The sequence below is a fragment of the Motacilla alba genome, chromosome 17, assembly GCF_015832195.1.
Source record: "Motacilla alba alba isolate MOTALB_02 chromosome 17, Motacilla_alba_V1.0_pri, whole genome shotgun sequence".
NCBI classification, from domain to species: domain Eukaryota; kingdom Metazoa; phylum Chordata; class Aves; order Passeriformes; family Motacillidae; genus Motacilla; species Motacilla alba.
Window position 1 is genome coordinate 5682967 of NC_052032.1, and position 23250 is coordinate 5706216.

Consider the following 23250-nt stretch of genomic DNA (forward strand, 5'->3'; position numbering starts at 1 on the left):
GGGACTGGTTGGTCTTCACTGAAAGAAACAGCTTTTATATCCTATTTAGAACCTGCTGTAGTTTCTTGGCATTTTTGGGGGCATTTTGTCAGTATTTCTGTAGTGCAGTGCAGCCTTGTGGTTGTGTGGACTGAACCAGTTCATGTAGTTCCCACTATTTCAGTTCTTGTAAAGTGTTTCCTGTGGTAGTTCCTACTGCACACTGACTCTTGAGTTCCCTGCAGGGTCATGTGCTGTGTGTGAAGACACAGGTATATATTCATGTTTTGCAAAAAGGAAAGTCACTTGATTTGTAGAATTTGTAGTAATTTGCAGTACTGTACCTCCAGTACATCAGTTTGCATGAAAATACCATGCAAGCTCAGAATAAAAAGACCAAGGGGTGGTTTTGAAATATTTGGGTGGTTTTGTAAGTCTTTTCAGTTGAAAACAAATCTTAATTGCAAGCTAATTTGGGAGCTATTTCAAAGAGCAAGATTCTTAGTAAAGTTCATGTATAAAAAGTTGCTACTTCACTGCTTTTTTTTTCCTTGGTAGCAGCATGTATATGTGCTTTAGATACACTGTACTCTCATTTTAAGAGACTGCATTTGAGAAACTTGTAACAATTTCACATAAGAGGGTGTTGGAACTGGTATTCCACAAAATGTAATGGAAGATGTTTTAACATGCTTTGCTTTTGAAATATTTAAGAAAAAATGTTCTATCAGCTCATCTGAAATTCAAACAGCTCTTTGGATGTGTAGAAAAGACTGTCTTCTGGGAAGACTTGTTATATTCTCTGATTCCTTTTCCTCACAGAATTTGCTGTAGTCAAATTCAGCTTTTTTTGATGCTTAAGAATACACTTGGCAGAACAAGATCAATGTCTGGTTGAGACGTGCACAAATAACGTGTGAGGGAAAACATTCTGTAAGTGTGTGGTCCAGCTTGGATTCAATCCAGTTATCAGAGACAATGCAACGTCCAGTCTCATGTGATCAATGCAAAAATAAGACAACCGTGTACTTTATTCCATCTCAACAAAAGCTTCTGCCCTCATCCTGCTTTGCAGAGCCAAGTACAACGTTGATCAGTAAAGGTTTCCTACCATCTAGAGAGAGAAGGAACAAAACCCATGAAGTCTATAAATTTTAGTGTTTTTTAATTTGATTCCTTTTTGTTGTAAGATTGAAAATAGCTTCCTGTTGTGGTAGAGGGTCGATGTGCTGTTTCTTGCCATGATGCCTCATTACTTAATTTTTATGTAGTCCTAATTGTAGTTCCTCAAGGAAAATAATCTTTTGCTAGTGTTGAATGCTTTAGGAAAAATATTGTGCCATTGTTGTTCCATCCCTGTTGGTTACTAGCAGAAAACTTATAAAAACTGGTTTGAAAGTAATCAAAGCTTCAGGCTCTGTAAAGTCAAATAGCAGGAACAAGAAATGAGAAGTCTGGATAATTAAATGCTACTTAAGAGATTTTTCTTGCGCATTCTTTAGGATTTTACAGGGTGCCAAAATACTCTTGCTACTGTACTGATAATACTGAATTTGCTGTGAAACTTGAGGGTTTACTCCTGGCAATGGCTAAAGAGTAAACTGACATGGTAAAACAATAAACCATATTAGTTAAGTGTTATTTTAATTTTTTTTTTCCTAGCATGGAAATGGTTAGGGATTAACACATTTCTCTGCAATGCTCAAGAAATACTACAGCTGGCCATCGTGTGCTCTGACTGTTCACTTAATGTCTAATTTGGCTGAATATGTGTAATGGGTGTCCATTTTTTACTGGATTTATTTTATATGTGTATAAAGAGCTTTTAAAAAGACATCTACCTTGGATAATAATGGGCAATTCATTCTTATTAAATATCATTAATTCCCCACTGCTTGAGCTCCTCACATACAGTTAATCCCACCATGTGAAGTTTGTCACAGGTGGTAAATGACTTCAGGTTTTTGGGCTTGAATTTCCAGGGTTAGAACATAGAGTTGGCAGCAATTTAATAAAGGTGAAGCTGCTGTGCTGGGGCTATATGGCCTAACTATCTCAAAGGTTATTTTTAAGTTTAAAGTTTGATTGCTATAAAATGGAATCTTCTGTCTGTAATTTCTCGTGCCAAAGGAAACAAATACAGCTGAGTGTGTAAATACAGTCAGGAAGGTTTGGGGTTTTTAAAGAGATTATCTGTGTACTTATTCATACTTGTCAACATAGTTTCTGTCCCTGTAAACAAGCATTATCTGAATCGATTTCTCAGTCATTTATGATATTCATTTGAATCTGTAAGTTCTTTGTACCACACTAAACCAGGTGCATAAGGATAGTTCTTTGTTTATTGGATACTGTTCCTGAATTTTGAAGCCATGTTGTTTTTTGTTTTGGTTTGATTTTTTTTTTGTTTTTTAAAGAGAATGAAATCAATGAAATAATTTCTCTGCTGTACCTTCAAGCTATCCTTCTGTTTGAAGGAATTAAAATACATTTAACTGTTACTTGATGTTACCATTTCTAAGAGTCTTTTTCAGAAAAATCACTTTTTTAGTCCCAAACTCGGCACACTCTTTCAGGGGTGACGTGGACAGTGCTTGCTTTTCCTTTATGGAGAAGAGTGAGGGGAGGTCGCAAGTGACTGGTACACGACACTTGCTTCCTGCGGGAAACATTTATGCTTAATGTCCTTCCTCCCTCTCCTAGATTAAAAATTGAAACTTTTAAGACTTTTTCTTGATCGTCACCTTCTCTGCGTGCTGTCTGGGGTAGAATGGAGGACAGGGACTGCCGGTTCAAGGTCGGGACGCACCTTTAGCCCCCGCCCTGCTCCGGGAACCCGCAAAGAGCTCCCGGGCCGCTGCCACTGCCCCTTGCTGGCTCCGGGCAGGACCTGGAGATCATCCAGGATCATCCCCGGGATCATCCCCGCAGCAGGGCTGGTGCCCTGCGGGATCCTGGAGGGGCACGTCGTGCTCCCAGTCGTGACATTACCTTCCCACGGGAAGGAGCTGCTGATCCCACGTATCGGCCCCCTCTCTCCGCAGGATTTGCGGGACACAGCTGAACCGTGCCTGGGGAAGGGGGCTGGGATACTGGGTGGCCAGGGACACGGCTCTGGGGTCACTTGGGAGCTGAGAGGCAGCCCTTTCCTTCCAGGCTGGGGCACTCCAGCTCCCCAGCATCCCTGAACTGCCCCTGCCCTTCCTCTGCCTCCCCTGGAGGGTCTGAGACCTAAAGGAAAGAGGGGGAAGCTGCTGTAGGAACCCTGAGTGTGTGGTGGGCAAAGGACACCAGCCCAGAGCCCCCCAAGCACGTCCCCAGTGACAGCCAAACACAGCCTTGATCCCAACTGCTGGGACAGATCTGCTGGAGGTGTAGAAGCATCCCTGCTCCTCTGGAACTTGGTCTACACTTGCTAGTTTGATTTTCCCCTTTCCAGTATTTCCACTGAATGAACAGTCATTAAAATAATTGCTCAAACACTAAACAGAGCCTGGACCGTGTTCTAAATAGCATCAGGTTTCTGAAGGGTTTATATTAATCAAATTCACTTGCTTTATTAACAACAGGGGCATCTTCAAAGGCTTTGTATTAATTTAAGGCTTTATCAATTCAAGTCAGTTAAGCTAGGCTCAAATATTTAATTTTATGATGAGTTCCTTTTATTAATTACTCAGTTGCAAATCACTTACAAAATGTTTAGGCTAGAAAAACCTTTCTAATTAAGTTACAGGAACACATTTCTGTTTATTAGTATATTTCTAAATTTGTATGTGGGAATAGTATCACCTCCAAATGCCTTCTGATTCACAGTTGTGCAGTGCTCCATGATTGAAAAGCACATTCGTAGGATAGAAACATTATGTAATACTGCTGAGGAGTGTCTTTAAACACCTGAAAGCAACAAATATATTTTTATTTTGTTTAAAGCACTGGGCTGGTGACACACTGTCGGTTCTGTGTGATGCTGTGGCACTACTGCAGCACGGTGTTAATTCACTACGGTAGCTAGGGGATTGCAGCCAGCCTCGCCAATGCACGTGGGACATTTTTCACTCAAATATTCAGCAGAAACTGCGTGTGAAGGGGCAATTCCGCAGGGGAAAACTTCCCCATAGCCCAGCATCGCCCCGTTCCAGGGATGGGATGCAGGGATCCCGTCGCAAGGACAGCTGCGCTTCGCTGGTTCCCCTTCGAGCAAGCGCCGGTCACGAGCCCCTGTGGAGAACTGAAACTGGGAACCACCCGACGGCCCCGGCACAAAGGGCCCGGCCGGGGCCACCGCGGGGCTTTCTGCTCAGGGCTTCCAGAGGGACAGCGGGGATCCGCCACTGCGCCTCCCGTCCCCTCCCTTCGGCACGGACCCGCGGCCTCTGCGCCACCGCGGGCACTGACCCCTCCAGCCTCTCTCCAGCCTCTCCTTCCCCGCCGGGCGATGTCCGCTACCTCCGCGTCCGCGGCGTCCTCGCTCCTTCCCGCCGCCTCACCGGACCTCGACCGCGCGTTTCCCCCCGGGGCGGGCGGAGGCGGCGGCGCCTCCTCAGCCGGGGGCCGGAGCGGCGGCTGCCCCGGGGCCGTGTGGGGAAGGGCGGCTCCCGCTCCTTGTCCCGCTCCCGCTCCCGAGGGCCGCCCGCCGGCAGCTCCCCCGGGCCGCCCCCGCGAGAGGGCGCTGGCGGCGGCCCCGGGACCGCCGAGTTTGAAAAGTGCCGGTCCGGGCGGAGCAATGGCGGCAATGGCGACCCCGCAGGTGAGCGCTGAGGGCTCGGGGGTGGCAGCGGGCCGAGCAGCGCCTTGGGGGAAGGCGGTCCCCGCGCCTTTTGGCGTTTCCCGTGCCCTTTGGGGGTCCCTGTACACTTTGAGGTCCCTCCATCCATGCCCCGCCGGGAAAGCACTGCGGCCCTGCGCCCTCTGGGAGTCCCTGTGTCCTTTGGGGGTCCCTCCATCCATGCCCCGCCGGGAAAATCCCGTGTCCCGCCCCGCCGGGAGCCCCGCAGAGGCGGCTGTGGTGAGGGGCTTCACGCCGCTCCCCCTCCGCTCGCACGGCCGCGCCCCAGCGAGGTGGGAGAGGGTGTGGGAGGCTGGTGGGATCCCCTAAAAATGTCCCTCTTCGCCTCAGGGAAATGGGGTTCGGGCCAAGCTGGTGCCTGCTGGGGAAATCTCTCGGCGTCGAGGAGGTGTTGGGGGCGAGGCGGCTGCCGGGGCTGGCGCGGCGCCCGCAGGGCAGCCAGGCTCCGTGCTGGGAGAGCATCCGTGTCTGGAACAAGCTCCCCGGAGAGGGGGAGATGTGCTGCCCTCTTCCCTTGAGACGAAAGTTTCAAGCCTAATCTGGGAAAGAAGGGACAGAGAGACCGACACAAAAAGCGCTGGCTGCCGCCCGCCCGGGTTCTTCCCATCCCGGCGCTTCCTGCGCTCGCTCCTTCCAGCCCTCAGCCTTGGAGTTGGGAAGGCTCCAGGCAGTACCACAAGTGTCTTTTTCCTAAGTTAGCCGTGATTTTTTCTTGTAAGACAGGAATGTAGCTGGTATGAGGCTCCCCAACGTGGGTATCATCCCTACGGCACGAAGTTGCTGTGAAAGATGAGATTTAAGATGTCCTGGGAATGTCTGGGCTGCAAGGAGGTGGCAGCCTCACCACTGGCTTATTAAATCAAATGATAAATCAATTTCTGTGTTAGTGGTGAAAGTGTAGAGGCCATGACTGCTCTGGGCTTTGTGCAGGTGAAACTCATTTCCAAGCTGGGCATAATTGATGGGATGGGATCTCCTTGGCTGCAATCCAAAGGATTAAGTGTAACTCATGCTGCTGAAATTTTTGCTGGTTAGAAAGCAGTCTGGACACTTGGGTATGACACGAGCCTGGCAGAAGCTCTGGGTGAGCTCCAGCATCCCCACTACAAGTGCCAAAAGCAAGCCAAAATCAGCTACTTTGGGTATTTCTCTAGAAGCTGTAAATGCATTTCAGGATTGTGTTGGAGACTGACCTTTCCAGGGAACCCAAGAATAGCTGCAGCACAGTGTCCTGACACCCCACTGAAATTCCTGAGCCAGAAGGCAAAATGGCTCAACCCAAATGCAAATTTGTCTTTCCTGTGCTTCTCAAAAGTGGAGTGTTTTATCTTCCTGGTGCAAACAATGTTCATGTTATGGGGAAGATGGGGAAGTGAAACATGTTACATTCTAAATATAGAAATTTAGCCTGGTGCGTTAACTGATATTCAGATTAGTTTTTGGCAGAGACTGATGTAGAGGAAAATTGACCGGAGAACTGCCGAGGCTGTACCCATTCTCTGAATCAATACCCAGAGCTTCATATTCAGCACCTTTTATTGGTATTGCTGTTGTACCACTGCTCATTCTTTTATTCTGAGTGGATGCAGGGGGGGAAATTCTTACACCCATTTGCCTAATTTGGATAGAAGATGAATCTATGTGCTTTTATTAGTTATTTAAATTTTATTAGTTATTTAAATGAGAATTGTAATAATCAAACTCCTTTTAATAATTTGCTACAGACTGGATAAAGAGCTTTTTGATTTTCCAACTTAGGGCTGGTAAAGGTTGCCTGTGACTCAGGAACTCCATGATTCAAATTCTTCCTCACAAAACTTTGGATGTCTTTCAAAGCTCTGGCTTAGTTCCTGGCTTTACTAATTGGGCGAGAACTTCCTGAAATCAGGATGTTGGTCTGAACCTTTTTGTTTTGCTACCAATCCGAACAACTCCTATTTTGGCTATTGCGGCCAAAGCTTGGATTTAGGCCAACTTTTCAAATGGATTTTTTCCCTTTTTTCTTTGTGCTATTGGACTGAAATTGTAGCAAAAACTAATCAAGGGTGTTTGGTTGAGTCTTTGATTAAGTAATTGTTTCTGGAGGAGGCTTTGGATGCACAGCACACTCTGGAAGTGTATTAATGTACATGAGTAACACAAAGCCAGCGTGGTTTGTTGTTGGAAATGTGGTCAACCAGTGACAGAGTGTGAAAACAAGTCGAGATTCCCGAGCCCTGTCTTTTGGCACTGATGTGCTCTGTGATGTTAAGCCAGTTACTGTAGCAGTGCTTGACCACTTCTTTTGCATTTAAGCCATGGGTGTGAGTCATTAATGTTAGGTTATGAATGCATTCATTGCCTCGGATGCCTTAAAGCTGCTCTTCCTGTTGAAGAGAAGCACAAGCTCTTGCTTGGATGTGTTCTGGTGTTGGGTAGCACCCTTAGGGGTGCTTTGCAGCTCCTGTCTGAATGCAGTGTTTATTTGGGCAGTGAGATAAACCTCTGCTCTGCCCAAACTGGGTATGTCCAGAGTCTGTGACAGAGCAGCTCTGTCCAGAGCTGTTGCTGAGCCATATCTCACAAGAACAAGTGGTATTTGAAATGATGCAAAACAAAGCCCAGGACAAGAGTGAATGCCACTAATGCTACTCAAAATAATCAGTGTTTAACGTGGCCTTTAGAGAACAGAGATTGAGACATTAGTCTGCTCACCTTTTCAGACACAGCAGACAGTCAAACTTATTCTTTTGCTTGTTCATTTGTAGAAACAGCTGTAGGGCTTGCCTTTTTCTTCTTCGGGGACAACAGCTGAGGGTTAGTGCATGCTTGTAGCATTCCTAAAAGCTCTAACAGATTAGCTGGGATGTGTCTTTGAGCAGTCAGCATCAAGTCATAATCAGATAAAAATCTGTATCTAAAACATCAAACTGGTAAAAGGTAATGTTGATCAGAACAAGAGCAAATATTGGCTGAACTTTGATTCTTGAAGAACAAAGATGTGTGTAGACATTAAGTAACAAGGGGACAAGTAAAATGAAGGTTTTTCTCCATCATGGTTTAAAATCAAATTAAGGCATGTTAAGATCAAAATTGTGTTGAAATGTAGGTTTGTCTTGAAAAATTGGTGAAAAGATTGGCTTCAGAATTTCTGAAAGAAATGAAGGAGTGTAATCGAATGAGGGTATTGCTGCAGTGTTGTAAAAATGCTTGGACAGTGTTCTCTGAAATCCTCTTGCTCAATGCCCTTGGGCTGCAGGGCAGCTCTCTCTTGCAGCTGGGCAATGACGTGAACTTAATGGATCCAAGCTTCCAGCAGAAACTGGAGGGTGAGAAGGAGCTGCTTCGCCGGGCTATACAGAAGGAACTGAAGATTAAAGAGGGAGCGGAAAACCTGCGCAAAGCGACAACAGACAGAAAGAACCTTGTTCACATCGAGCACGTGCTGAAATCTTCCAACAGAAAACTGGAGCAGCTGCACTGGGAACTTCAGGAGCTCAATGCAAGGATTTTGATACCAGACAAAGAGAAGAGTATGACAGGTAGTTCTTGGGTCATGATTGACTGGAACACTCTCTTAGAGTGCTTCAATCTCTAGAGGTATTGAATTGATATAGTCTTCTATTGAGGGCTCACAAGTGGTGGGAGCTTCTTGGTATTTAGCTGATGAAATTATCTGTGGTATAAAAAGTTCAGAATGGTGCTATAAAGGTGAAAGGAGGTATAGGGAGAAAACCAGCTGAGAGTGGTGGGCATGGGCTTCAGGAATAGGTTGTAGGTGGAATTGAAGAGATTTGCGTAGAGTTTCTGGGCAGTTCAACATCCAAGTATTTTATAGGATAATGAGTATAAAATTGGAGGAGTGCTTGTTAGGACAGGTTCATTGATAAATTAAGAAATATTTACAGATACGAGTTTGAGTTTCATTTGAAAGTGTTTCCCAACCAGTTTTGTAGACAAGACTTTTTGGACCTTATTTTATAGCCTAACTTTCCTTTGCAGAGTCACCCATCTGTAACCCAGTGATATGAAATGAGACAAGATGACTAATGGTGTTGATTGTGTTTTCTGTGCAGATGGATCTGTATCTCCAGATCCCTGTCTCTGGGAAAGAAGCCCAGACCCCATGGCAAGGAAGGTTGAAGCTTTGAAAAAACAGCTGCATGTTGAAATGAAAGTGAAGCAAGGAGCTGAGAACATGATCCAAATGTATTCAACATCCAAGGTAAGCAGGAATAAAGAGCCATTTGGGAGCATAGATTACTGGATCAAAATTTGTATTTTGAGTCTAAACACAAATCTCTCTCTGATAATTGATTTGGGAGAGAAATTAATTTGCAAAGATTGCTTGCCTGAATTCTAGCTCTGTACTTTGAGTCTCAGCGTAATGACAGCACATAAGGGTGGTATTAGAGGTACATTAAGTCACTGATAAGGAAAGAAAGCTAAGAAAGCATTGGTGTTGTAACTGAGTTAGTTGGTATGATGTTTTGATATCCCTTAGTTGTTTAGGATAAGGCACGACATGTGGTATCTTTTTATGTAAGAAAAATTTTCAGAGGTTTAGTGGATTCATATTCATCTAATTTTTTGAGTTTGGCATAATCGTATTTAAAAGTCAAAAGATAACTTAAAACATTTCAAATCTAAGCTTATTATGAAGCTTAATTCAATAAGACCAGCAGTGTAAGAGGGCTGTGATATTTTTATTTGTTCAAAACCTCTGCTTTGCTTACAGAACACTGTAAGTGCAGTTAACCAGTGAACAAGGAGTCTCAGTGACTGCAGGATTTGGTATTAACTGGGCAAGTCCTTGACCTGTCCTTTCCCTCTGCAAATGGAGATCGTGATCTCAGAGTCCTTGATCCTCAGTGGTGCCTCCCTTACATAACCCCTTGTGTATTCCCTTTCAGAATCAGTTATGACCCTTCATGCAAGTACCACCTCAGCCTTATATGTGAGCACATCATCATCACCCATTTTTAGTGATCGTGGTTCTCTCTCTGCATCTGATTCCTTTTGACAGGAGCGGAAGCTGTTGGCTAGAGCTCAGCAGATGCTTCAGGACAGCAAGACAAAGATTGAAATAATCCGCATGCACATCGTGAAGGTATCTCAGTCAGCAGGAGGGATGGAAGATGCAGTGGATCCAGCAGGTAACACGCTTTAAGTAACTGATACGGCCCACAACCGATGCAGGTAGGGCCCTAAGATCCACAGTACTTGGTTGATTTTCATCCTTGCCATGTTTTACCTCCCAAACGGCCAGTGAGGATGGGGACCACCATCAGTGCTTTGGAGCTGCGGATCGAGGAGCTGAGGCATCACCTGCGCATTGAGGCTGCTGTGGCGGAGGGGGCGAAAAATGTGCTGAAGATCCTGGGGGGGAGCCGGGTACAGGACCGCAAGTTTTTGGCTGAGGTAAGCAAACATTGCCCAGGCCTTCTTGAGAGGGTGGTTTCATGCCTCCACATTAGTGATTTAGCATGAATGAGCAGGGTTAACCGAGTTACTAATTTAGGAATTTCCTGTCTCTCTGTCGAGACAGACTGGAATAATTTCCCCTTCCAGGGATAGCGTTCCTTGCTTTGGTGAAATTTCTCAGGAACATCAGAAGTGACACTGGTGGGAGTTCAAGCACTATGGGAAAATATTTTATCTTTAATTTATCTGTATCCTGTATTAGCGAGATGTTGTCTTGTTGGATTTTTTTTAAAGCTTACTCTAGTTCATAATACCTGGTCTACATGGCTCTACATGGAAAATTTCTGCCTACTTTGTGTTCTCCTTCACACTGGTAGGCTCAGGGTCGTTTGCAAGAGTCCTCTCAGAAGATTGATCTGCTGCGCTTCTCCCTGGAACGTCAGCTCAGTGAGCTTTCTCCCGATCACCCAAAAAGAGCACTCATCAAACAGGAGCTAATAAACACTTCCTCCCTGGGAGCCCGGCATGGCAGCATGCAACCCACTTCAGTCATCAAACCTACAGCCCTTACAGGTAAAGGGATCCTGCATGGCATGTTGTTGTGAGGAGGACAGAAAGGAAAATTAATTCTGTTTTTTCTCATTGTTGTCATATGGACATTGGATTTTCCAGCAGCTGGACTTCTGTCTCCTAGATCAGGCAGAGCTTTCTGAGCATATAGATTTCCAGTCTAATAATCTGGAGTCAATTTAAACTATCAACCAAAAAATCATGAATCTGAGAAATTCTGGGACCTCTTTGAGGTCAGGCTGACTGGAATCACTTGATCTTTTATATAATAATATTCCTTATTCTCCTAAAATTCCTCAGGAACACTGGAAGTGAGACTGATGGGGTGTCAGGATCTATTGGAAAATGTTCCAGGACGTTCCCGAATGACAAGTTCTTCTCCCATCTGTGGCAGCCCAAGTGATTTGAGGTCCCTTTCCCGGACACGAGTCGGCCTGGGCATCCATGGCCGTGGTGTTGCAGGAAAATACCGGAATGAAGAGCCAAGTAGTGAGTACAGGGTTCCCTGTGCACCTGCTGGTGGCACATCAGAGCAAGGGGGCTTCTCACTGGCTCAGCCTGGTACAACTGTTGTTATAAGAAACCAAATTTCTGCTACACTAAGAGAGAGAATGAATTACATTATGCCTGGTCCTGCTAGGACTCTCCTGGCAATTGTTTGGGATGTCCACCTTCAGCATGAGAGATTAGATGTTATAATCCATGTTTCCTCCTTTGTCCAGATGAGGTCCTTGCTGTGCTCAAAGTGGACAATAAAGTGGTTGGCCAAACAAACTGGGGACCAGTTAATAACCAGGCATGGGACCAGAGTTTTGCCATTGAGCTGGACCGGGTAAGTCTGTCTCAGATTCATGTGGTGTTTATTTTTCCATTTAACCTTACCTGATTTGTTTGTTTAGCTGTCATTCCACTTAGCTCAGCCCCATATCGCTGCTGTCCCCATGGCCTTTGATTTGTTAGTTAGCTCAGCCTTCCCCTGAAGGCAGAGCATCACTGCCAGAGATTCAGCTTGAACAGCATCTGCTGTCCTTCTCTCCTTATCTGAGCAGTTTTATTTCATCTTATCAGCAAAGTGGCTCTTAGGGATTTCTAAATGGGGACTCCAAGAGGGTCTGTAGCTAAGAAGATCTAAAAACATCAAAAGCAGGGAACAGAAGCACTAAAGAAGTGGTTTATGCATACTCTTTAGTTTACTGATTTTATTTTATTATTATTTTTTTACAAATACATCTGCCACTTCTAGAGCATGGAGCAATATGTAATTATTCTGCCTTTGTTTTCTCCCCTGCCATTCACCCATCCCACCAGTCTCGTGAGCTAGAAATTGCAATTTATTGGAGAGATTGGAGAGAACTCTGTGCAGTGAAGTTTTTACGTTTGGATGATTTTCTTGATAATGAACGTCATGGGATGTGCCTCTCGCTGGAGCCCCAAGGAATGCTTTTTGCAGAGGTATAAATGTAAGCTTTGATTCTTTCTCAGGGAATTGTCTCTTTAGGGTGTCTGCCCTGAAAGCAGCTGTTCAACCCAGAGTACAAGGAATGGAAGGAGCAATAATCTAGAAGGGTAGAATGATACCTGAAACCCTCTTGCATCAGTAACATATAGGAATAAGGAACAACACAGTAGAATAGGTGTGCACATAGCCTGGAGTGACTCTTCAGCTGCTCCACTGTAACTGTGAGCGTGTGTGTGCGCTGTGAAATCCGTTCGTTTTTATTTGCTTTCATTATGAGTCATTGGTGGCACTCTAATTAAACATATGGCTTAATGGTCAGGATTGAATCACAGAGACTGTAGAATCAGAGATCCAAACTCCCTCTGGCTATGCTTATTTTATCATCTTTCTGAGGCTAATAATAGTTTGAAGTACCATCAATGTAGAGATCATCTCGATAATCCCTTAAAAGCCGCAGTATTTTCTCTTTTGTGATGTGATCAAAGTTCCTGTGGTTATCATTCCAAAGTAGGATCTGAACCTCACGTACCAAAATTTGCCTCCTCTCCCTGCCTTCTTGTTTTTTGTGGTTGGTTTGTGGCATTTGGGTTTGGTTTTTTTTGGTTTTACTTCTGTGTCGTGAACTAATGTGTTTGTTACCCTACAAATGGGTGTGTTCTTTATGCATGGCTTCACAAATGAGATAAAGTTTTTGGGAAATACAAATTGGTCTTAATTCTGGGTTTTTTCTCAATTTCAGGTAGCAGATAATTCCAGTCTCTAAACCCACGACTAAAGTAGCAGCTGGTTAGAGGGTGAATCTGGAATAACCAAGTTTGGAGTCTGGGATTGGCTCGAAATTTACCAAACAGATAGAAATGGAGATTTTGATGAGAAAAAAGGCACGTGTGAAAATTTGGGTTTACAGTTTAAATGAAGAATCCTGACAAATCTCTTTTGCTTCCCTGACAGGTGATGTTCTGTAATCCTGTCATTGAGAGGAAGCCAAAACTTCAGCGACAGAAACGCATTTTCCCCAAGCAGAAAGGTGAGGTGCTGGAGAAGTGACTGTCCAGGGTGAGAGCAGGGGTTTGCACAAGCAGGTTCTGCTGTCCTACTCAATCTGAGAGATGTTAAAACTCTTGCTAGTTACAGTGTATGTGCAAGTTTGTTCAGTCACACGAAGTGCAGGCAGTCTTGCTGCAGCTCCATGTGTAATGTAATATTGTTGTGGTGCTGCTACTCACAGTTAACATTGCTAGGAGGATTTACTTGCTAGTTATTTAACAGACTACTTAGTTCTGGGGCCTCCAGCATAAGAAGGATGTGGACCTCTTGCAGCAAGGAGGGCCACCAAGATGCTCAGAGGGCTGGAGCCTCTCTGCTCTGGACACAGGCTGAGAGAATTGGGGCTGTTCAGCTCAGGAAGGCTCTCAGGAGACCTTGGAGCCCCTCCCAGTGCCTTAAAGAGGCTCCAAGAAAGCTAGAGAGAGACTTTGGACAAGGGTCTGGAGTGACAGGACAAAGGGAGAATGGCTTCCCACTGACAGCAGGATTAAATGGGATATTGGGAAGAAATTGTTCCTTGTGAGGATGGTTAGGCACAGGTTGCCCAGAGAAATTGTGCCTGTGCCATCCCTGGAAGTGCCCAAGGCCAGGTTGGATGGGGCTTGGAACAACCTGGGATAGTGAAAGGTGTCCCTGCCCATGGCATGGGGTTTCAATTGGATGGTCATTAAGGTCTCTTCCAACCCAAACCATCCCATGATTCTCTGAGAAGATCCAGGACTCAAACTGCACTAATTAAACCAGCCATGCTGTTACTGATGAACAGATATTGGAAGGTTTTCTGGAAAACTCTGAATGACAGAACACTGTAGCATGAACAGGCTACTGACTATCAAGTATCTAGAGCTGGCATCTCAGATTTATGAGATTTATGGAATGGAATAGCTTGAATACTTTCTTATTTCTCTGCAAATTCTTTCTTGTGAAGCTGAATAAGGTGAAACTTTACACACTGAGGTTTTGTGGCAGTGGGGATAAAAGAGATTTTATATTTATACTCTCCAGGAAGTAGTAAAAATAATGAAAATATCCCAAGTATTTTACTCTTTTTAACACATTTTCAGAAACTTCTTTATTAGCAGGCTGCATAATTAAAATGTAGTGTTGTTACTGACTTGAAGTAAAATCAATTTTTAATGTTCTATTCAATTTCAACTTGAAGATTGTTATGATATTATATGGAGCTGGACTTAGGTGAAATAGCAGATCTGTTTCATGATTATCATCATCATTAATCTTTATTTCCTGAAGAAAAGCCCATTCTCCCAAGGGTGAGCTACCCTTTGGAGGTAAGGTAACCCATAGGTGTTTAGTTGAAAAGTAGAGCTTAACACTACGAGACTGTAATTTATGTGTTGTAATCTTATTGATGTTTGTCTCTGGCTCCTTCAGGGAAGGAATTTCTCCGAGCTCCTCAAATGAACATGAATGTTGCAGCCTGGGGTCGCCTGATGATGAGTTTCCTCCCTCCCTGTAGTTCCATCAGCACGCTGAGTCCCCCACTTCATGATCCCAATCACACAGACTTTCCTCCAGTTTCCCCACAGAGTCATGGTGATTCAGTCTCCAAATTGAGTAGGTAAGTGATGTCCCGAGTGTTGGAATGGGTGGAGGGTAGATCTTAAAATTCTGTTGCACCTTACTGAGGTGGAGGAAGACACTGATGAGAAAAATTTTCTAGAAAAAAAAAAGATGTACTGTTTCTGTATTCTAAAGGAAAGAAAATTCCATTCATTAAATGGCTTCACCAGTACAGTTACTGAGCCATGCAAGGTCACCATGTGATTGTTGTGATAAAAAATGCAACTTTCATGAGTAATGTAGCACTCAGAAGGGACATGGCTGAGATTTTGAATGTGCTACAGAGGAAAACTTCCCCCAGAATAATTTTTTAAAAAAATTAATCAGTTATTCTCTAAAGAAATTATTCCCACTGATGCACAGTGGATCTAGGAAAGAAAAAAATCACTCAGTTACTGTGAGCTATTAAAAATCAAGATTTCTTTAAATTCTTGACTTATTTCTACATACCTGTGTTTCATTAATTTTATAGCATCGGAGAGCCAGTGTTAGAATGTGAGTCTAACCAGCCTTTAATTAATTTAGGAGGGAATATGTCCTGTTGGTACCCACAGACTAACAGTGTGAGCTAGGGAGTCCTGTTGTCCAGTGATTTGGACTGAACTAACCCAGCAGAGGTGATGCAGAGGTGTCTGTGTACAATGCTCTGCTCTAAGGCAAAATCTCCTTCAATTCTGTGTTACAAATGCAGTGACTTCCCTGTGGCTAAGCTTACATTTGCTGATGAAGCCCCACCCAAGCCTCCTCGCCTTTTTCTGATGGCCAACTCCAAGGAATCGACGCCGTCTCCTGCAGATTCTCCGGTAACCATTGGGCTAATTGGGAATGTTGTCTTTGCTGGTTGGTGCTCTTTCAAAGCCCTGTTTTTCTAATTGATTACTGAAGAAATTTGCTGTACTTTAGGCAGGTGCCTCATTAGCTGGCTGATCTCTAGGAATTCAGAATCCCATGAACCATTTTGGCGTGGAGTTTTTGAAAAGAGTTGCACTTTTTTTTCCCTCTTTTTAAAAAAATGATAACTTGCTTTTCTTGGAGAAGCAAAATGGGAGGTAGGTCAGCATTGGAAGTTCAGGGCAAGAGTGCACAGACAAAGCAGGGAAGGAGGGTCAGCAGGCTTTCAGAAGCAAATGAGGTTCTTTGTCATTAAAGAAACTGGGCAAAACCAAGAGTAGCTCTACTTTTCTGACGGGAATGAGCAGGAAATTTCTTTGAGCAGTAAAATGACCTGTTTGTACCCTTTCTACCACCTGTTTGTACCCTTTCTCATTTGGCTTTTGTGATAGAGGAAACTGCATTCTTTGATCATTGTGACTCTTGACATCAGTTGCCATTTTCTAGGAAGTAAATGTTCTATCCTAGACTTTTAAAAGTGTTTATTTTAAAAGATTTGACCCTATAAAAATTATTGTACATGGGAATAATTTTTTGTGCTCATAGATAATCTGTTTTAATGCTAATTACATCCAAGCAGAGGCAATGACCATCTGCAAGAGCATGTCTATGGTCATACTGGATCCAGACAGAGGAGAAGAGTTAGATGTGGGTGTTCAGGTTAGACTTGGTGATTTCAGAGAATGACCCACTGTATTTTTCTTTCTCCTCCTAGTGCCTGAAGAGGCTACATGTTGAGGAGAAGTCTTGCAGATCTCCTGTAACAGGAGTTCCAATCCCAGCGTCTCCAAGGTAACTGTGGATAGCATGGGCTGTCTCAGGTCACAGATTAAAGTCACCAGGCTCAAATTTTTGAGCATAAAGTCTAAAATTCTGCTCAACGTGTGCTTTGGTTTGTCATTAACAAATTCTTAATGCTGAGTGTGGACAATACAATGAAAAATCTGCTCTGAACTTCACTTGTCTAAATGTATACTGTGTCTTATCTGTTCATTAACTCAAATACTGAGCCTGTTGGTACACTGCTGCACTGTGCACTGCAGTGTAAGAGGTGATTTAGTAGAAGGTAAAGTCATTTAGCTGTGTTCAAGAGCTTCCTTGTGTTTGAAGTGCTGTGGTATAGTTTATTTAGATGTGTCTGTGTGCTAAGTAATACATTCCAGAACTACTTTTGGCATCCCTCACACTCATCTATTTCGATTGATTTGCAGTACATTGTCTCTTATTATGATGGGAGGCATAAAACAGGAAGCTGGTTATAGTCTGTGGCACTTATACAGACACATTTTGTATAAAACAGGGATACACAGCAGTAAATATACCCAGGACAAGTAAAAAACCAATTTACTATTGTTGAAAAAAGACAATTTCCTTACATCAGGGTTACCTGCTTCTTTCTTAAGTGGCAGAACAGCAGCACAAGCTTTAGTTGTCAGGATTAGGTGAGGGGTGGTTGGCACAGTTGTTTGCTTTCCTTTTTGCTATACAGAGCTTCTTTCCTTGACACACACGCTTTGATATCTGCTCATGTGCCTCTTGGGTGCTGTCTCTTCTCTGTTTTTCTGCAGGAAAAGGACAGTTCAGCTGGAGGATTTTCACTGCATTGCTATGTTGGGCCGTGGCCACTTTGGGAAGGTAGTAGAGAAGTCCACTGTGGAGGAGGGCAGTGGTTGTGACAGTGGCACTCTGCCAGGAGGTCTGAATAGAAACACTGCAGGACAGGAGAGATCTGTTGCAGTGCAGATATGGAACAACACACCCAGCCCAGCCACATAAGCAGCTGGAAACTGTTAACAATCAAAGTTCTTGAGGATTTGTGACTTCAAAGCCTGGAGAAAGCTGTCCTGAGAGTGCTAAATCAAGACACACTATTACCATTTCTTTCATGAGGATCACTAGTGGAAGAGCTCCACTCCCAAAACTTTGCATAGCTCCCTCTGTGAGAACTCTGGGGTGCTCCTAAAGCACTGGGCCAGCTGTGATAGTGCTGTTTGGGAGAAGGACATAACTTGCACTGACATCCTTCTGGACTGCTGCAAAACAGAAGTGCTGTGTTTTTCAAGTTCCTTGAGTTTGGTTTTGAGGATGGCTGTCTGGAGTGGATGGAAATAGTTGGTGTCAATTTGAGTTAATCTGATAAGGAAATAGGAGATTGCCTAAAGTACAGCTTTTCTGTTGTCTTTCAGGTACTGCTGGCCCAATACAAGGCAACTGGGAAGCTGTATGCCATCAAAGCCTTGAAGAAAAAAGACATTATTAGGAGAGATGAAATTGATAGGTGAGCTTTGTTTGGAGATGGTATTATTGCCAGAGGCTACATTACCACAGCTGTAATCAAATGTTAGCAGATATGGTACTGGCTGTGGTTAAATGTGACCTTAAGACTTGGATAACTAAAATCAGAAATAAGGAAACTTAGAACGGTGTCTAACTTTTGTAAGAATGACACCTGAAGAGCACTCTAAAACTCAAGGTTTGGAAATATACAAGATAAATATTATATTAGCCCTCACTTTTTATTTCTCTATATTCAGATGTAAAGATCTTCTTCTTCATCATCTCTTTCTCAAAACAGGCTTTTCTGCTGAGTCTCTTTAGCACTGACGTTTTCATTCTTTGAATCCTGGCAGCTTGAACTGTGAGAAGCGAATATTTGAGGTGGTCAATTCTTCTGATCATCCATTCCTTGTGAACATGTTTGCCTGTTTCCAGACCCCTCACCATGCCTGCTTTGTGATGGAATACACTCCAGGTGGGGATCTGATGATGCGCATACACGAAGATGTCTTTCCGGAGCATACGGCACAGTGAGTTAGAATTACTCTTGTCTCCAGGCACTATAAATTTTTAACTTGAATCTCATATATTGCCTGATAACTATTTCTGTCTTTTAGGTTTTATACAGCCTGTGTAGTCTTGGGGCTCCAGTTCTTGCATGAGAAGAAAATTGTTTATAGGTAATGCAGCAGAGACTCAAGACAGTTCAGCAACTTGAAGGTTGATTTTTCCTGTAGCTGTGTCTGGAGCTCACTTTCTTGCTGGGGTTTCTAATCTTTCTGCCTGTCTTTATTTTCCCTGTCCCTATCAGCATGTTCATCGTGCTCACAGTAGAGAAAGTCACCTAGAAGCTATTCATCTGGCATGTTGCAGGTGATTAATCCTCTGTGACATGTCAATACATTCTGGGGGGCACCTGTAAGTCACTGCTTTCTTTTCACTGGAAAAAGTAATTTGTCATGCTGTTGTGGGAGCTCTTTTCCAGATGAATAATCCCCACCTGGCTCCACACTGCTTTTTGAGCCTTTAGTTTAGGGAAAAATATCAATCAGTTAAGGGGAATCTTCCAAATAATGCACGATTGAGCCAAATGTAGACTTTACTCAATCTAGACTTTATTCTCTTTATTAATACCTACTTTCTGCCTCTTGCAAAAAAGCTGTGTTGGGTGGCAATCCTCAGTCTTCATCCACTGTTTTCTTTCATCTCCTTTGCTTGCAGGGACCTGAAATTGGATAATCTCCTTTTAGATGCTGAAGGATTTGTGAAGATCGCAGATTTTGGATTGTGTAAGGAAGGTGAGTAACTAGAGAAGCTTAAATTGAGCCATCAGGATCATTTAGGATCTGGGCTTTAGTGGGTGTTTGTCTGTAACTTGTATTAATCCTCATTTAAAGAATTAACATCAAAAAAGCCAAACAACAGAAGGCCCCTCACCTGGCTGACCATGATGAATTTGGAGGAATACCTTGTTGAGTAATCTTCAGGAGACTTATGAAAGCGTTTAAAATGTGCTTGTTTGCTCAAAGGAGCCAGAATATAGGATCATATAAAACATGTAGATGAATAAATGAGCAATGGAATGTGCAGGAAGTTCCCTTGGGTTTGCTGTTTATTTAAGCATTGTCTGTATATTTGTTATTTGGAGTCGTTGGGGGCCTCAGGTTTCACACTTCTCACTGGCAATTCCCCTTGCCCAGGTAACAACATCAGGTGACAAACTACACCTTTCAGGAGGTGAGGCCGCATCAGATCCATTCAGTAACTTGTGCTGGATTTTACCAAAGTGTCCTTTTCCTACAGGAATAGGTTTTGGAGACCGGACAAACACCTTCTGTGGCACCCCTGAGTTTCTGGCCCCAGAAGTGCTGACAGACATCTCGTACACGCGGGCAGTGGACTGGTGGGGCCTGGGTGTGCTCATTTATGAGATGCTTGTTGGTGAGGTAAGGCCAGCTTCCCTCAGGGATTCTCACTAACCAGGCTTGGGGACCTGACCACCCCAGGTAAAATATTACTAAATGTAGCCAACTATTTATTAGTACTTCAGTTGCATTTTTCTCATTCATAGTGTTTGCCAAACATTAATTAATTCATCCATACAACTCCCTGCTAGTCTCATGCTTATTTAATAGTGAGGAATGGGTGCTATGTGGATTGAATAATAGAATATCCCAATTGCAGTCGCCATTCCCTGGAGATGATGAGGAGGAAGTCTTTGACAGCATTGTCAACGATGAAGTCCGGTATCCACGATTCCTTTCAACCGAAGCACTTTCCATAATCCGTAAGGTAAAGGGCTGCTGGGTCTCTGGGAGCCTGAGGAATTTGCATTTACTGTGTAAGTGGATCCAGAGGGACTTGATTAGGATTGTACAGCATTTGTGTGTGTAATCTGGAGCTGCCTACATAGGCTAAGGAAATATTTAAAATTTGCACATATTTTCCCTTCCTTCTCTTTACGTAAATGCAGTCCTTCCGTGTAAGGATGACTAAGCAGGCTGCTTACTGTTCCTGCTAAGTCTGGCACAGAGAAGTGTTGATTCAAGGGCAGGAATGTCAGAGCCATTCAGTGGAGATGACTAGATTCAGTTTTTGAGTGTGACCCCATAGTCACAGGTGCACAATTAAGCTGAGATGCTCCATGCAGTTTATGGCAGGTATCTTATCGCTGTTGGCAAGTTGTTTACAAGAAACTAGGTCTGAGTTATTCCTGGCAGATGATGACCTTGGTGCAAAGTGAGAATGAGGAAACACCGAGGGATCAGTCCACCTCCTTTTTTTTTTTTTTTTTGTTTTTCTCTCTGGAACATTATTTCTGTCCGTTCTCGTTCCCACTGTTTAATTTTGAACTGATATCTCTGCAGCTGCTTCGGAAATGTCCAGAGCGTAGACTGGGAGCAGGGGAAAAAGATGCAGAAGAGATTAAAATTCAGCCCTTTTTTAAGGTAGGAACTTGGTTTATACCTCTCCCTTGTTTCTTGTGTTTGAGCAGAGAGTGATTTGCTCTCTGTTGGTATTGAGGCTTATTTCCCTTTGTTATCAGGGAGATCTTAGTGATAGTTTCTGTTGCACCTCATTGCTCCATTCAGGAATATGTGTTTCAAGTTTTGCTTGAAATGACATGCCCCAAGTCTGTTTTCTGGGATCTTTATGCTTTCAGAGTCATCATATTTCTGATCGTGCTGCTTCTATGTACAAATATACTTAACTGTAGAGACATGAACAAATATTCCTTTTAAAATTAAACTGTAGCATCAAAGATGTTATCTAGTGATGACAGTGATTGTCTATTTGATCACCTGCATTTGCAGGATACTCATAACTCTTAAGAAAAATGGAGGCTAAATTGCTTTGTATCAGGGGTATGTGTTTGTTCCAGGCAAAGGTGTTGCCATCCCTCCCCATTATTAATCATCTGTCCAATTTTTAGCCTTATAACCCTTGTCTGGCTTTGCACTGGAGCAAGAAAAGAACTTGGATGTCACCAGAAATTCCTGGGATCCACAGATCCACGGCTGAGCTGTAGTTTTGGCCCTCCTAAAAACAGTTGCAGCTGTAAAATACACTGCACGGATTCTCTGCACTACCTCCTGTGCTGTTTGTTTTGGGCCTTTTTTCAGTTCTCTGTCTTTTTTTAATTAGTAAAAATAAGACAGGTTGCAAGTGATCCATAAGGGAGGCTGCAATTCTCCCTGCGACTTTCACATTTCATAAATAATCTTTGTGTCAATCTGGCCTGTTGCTGTCCTTTTCTTACAGGGAATTGATTGGAATGCCTTGTTTGCCAGGAGGCTGAAGCCCCCCTTTGTGCCCACGCTAAGAGATCCAACCGACATCAGCAACTTTGATGAAGAGTTCACTTCCCAAAAGCCAATCCTTACTCCTCCTGAGGAGGTTTCTCTCCTAACCCGTAAGGAGCAGACCGTCTTCAAGGACTTTGACTTTGTTTCCAAACATCTTTTAGATGTGTGATTCCTGGGCTACAAAAACATGAAGAGATTGTTACCACCTTGAGAGAACATAGAGAAAACTTTGCAGGGCCAGTGGAAAGGCCAACAGGATTTGTAGTACAGGTAGTCCCAGGATGGCCCCAGGATGAGGTGCCCTGCAAGCTGAATTAACCTGCTGTGGGTTTTCCAGCCTCACGTGTTGGAAGGACCCTGGATGTCAATTACCTTTAAGGAATAATTAATGTTTGATGGGGTATATCTTCTTCTGTCATTGAATGTAGATGAAATTTGGAATTTAAGCTGGACTTGCAATCAAATCCTCTCTGCAACCCAGGTTACCCTTTGCAAAAAGCCTGAGTAAGTAGTGTGATTTTTAAACTTGTAGCATAGCAGGGGAGTGGCCACTTCTCACTGATTTTCTAGAGATGCAGCATTCCCTCCTGGTAATGATTGTATGACATTTCCCACTCATCAAAATGTGTGTGCCAGACAAGGAATGGATTTTAACACTACCAAGACAATGATGTTTGATAATGATCCAAGTGATTTATCGGAAGGAAGATGAATCTTTCTGCTTAAGGGTGCCAACTCTTAGCTATTGTTTATAATGATATCAAACTCCACAGCTTTGCACATGTTTTTTTTCTTTTTTTGAAAATAAAGATACCTTTCTATATAATAAATATTCAGCTTTTTATCTCCTTTGTGTCAGCTGAATGTTTCAGATCAGGGCTAACCAAAATGCTTAACAGGCAGGACTTTTGTTTTCTCCATAAATGCCAGTAGTAATATTTTCTTTCTTTCTTCCTTCTCACTCAGGTTGTCTGTGTACATATTGCATGGTGTCATCAGCTGTCAGATACCCATGCCTGCAGTCAGCTTATGTCTCCACAGATTTTATCACTGTGTACATCCTGTATCATTTTTGGGGACAGCTAAGTAATCACAGTACTGCAAAATCAGTGAGTTAAAGGTGATTTCATTGCCTCATAATCTATCTTGTAATTATACTCAATAACATACATTTTCATGTCTTAAATTCATAATGTTAGCTCATTGGGCAAAAAGGGAAGGGTTTTTAGAGAGAAGGCATCTGATGCAAACAAGGACACAATCATTGCTCTTTCAGTTTGGCTTCACCACACAGAGACAGGAGTGGGACTAAGGCAACTGTGCTGTAGCTGGAAACGAGGATCTAGGGAATTGTTAAGCCAAGGCAGGTCCCAGTGCTTCAGGATTCAGCGAGGTAAGAGCTCTGTTTGTGCAAACCAGGGATATTTCACACTCAACCTAGATTTCCTATT

The 23250-nt window shown here is 43.4% G+C and overlaps 1 protein-coding gene across 2 annotated transcripts; it reads left to right on the forward strand.

The window, feature by feature from the left end:
- Positions 1-4204: 4204 nt before the first annotated feature.
- PKN3 (protein kinase N3) lies at positions 4205-22627 on the forward strand. Of its 2 annotated transcripts, XM_038156536.1 has the most exons (22): positions 4205-4726; positions 8004-8286; positions 8821-8969; positions 9771-9900; positions 10014-10165; positions 10546-10741; positions 11039-11227; positions 11461-11570; positions 12047-12190; positions 13149-13224; positions 14637-14823; positions 15517-15628; positions 16432-16508; positions 17285-17351; positions 17903-17994; positions 18347-18523; positions 18611-18673; positions 19215-19291; positions 19797-19939; positions 20178-20285; positions 20861-20941; positions 21756-22627. In XM_038156536.1, the coding sequence occupies exons 1-22, from the start codon at positions 4415-4417 to the stop codon at positions 21966-21968; spliced, it is 3138 nt and encodes a 1045-aa protein (XP_038012464.1). In that variant the 5' UTR covers positions 4205-4414; the 3' UTR covers positions 21969-22627. The 2 variants fall into 2 exon arrangements, with proteins under 2 accessions (XP_038012464.1, XP_038012465.1); XM_038156537.1 differs by lacking the exons at positions 19215-19291; positions 19797-19939; positions 20178-20285; positions 20861-20941; positions 21756-22627 and adding an exon at positions 18805-19184.
- Positions 22628-23250: the final 623 nt, after the last annotated feature.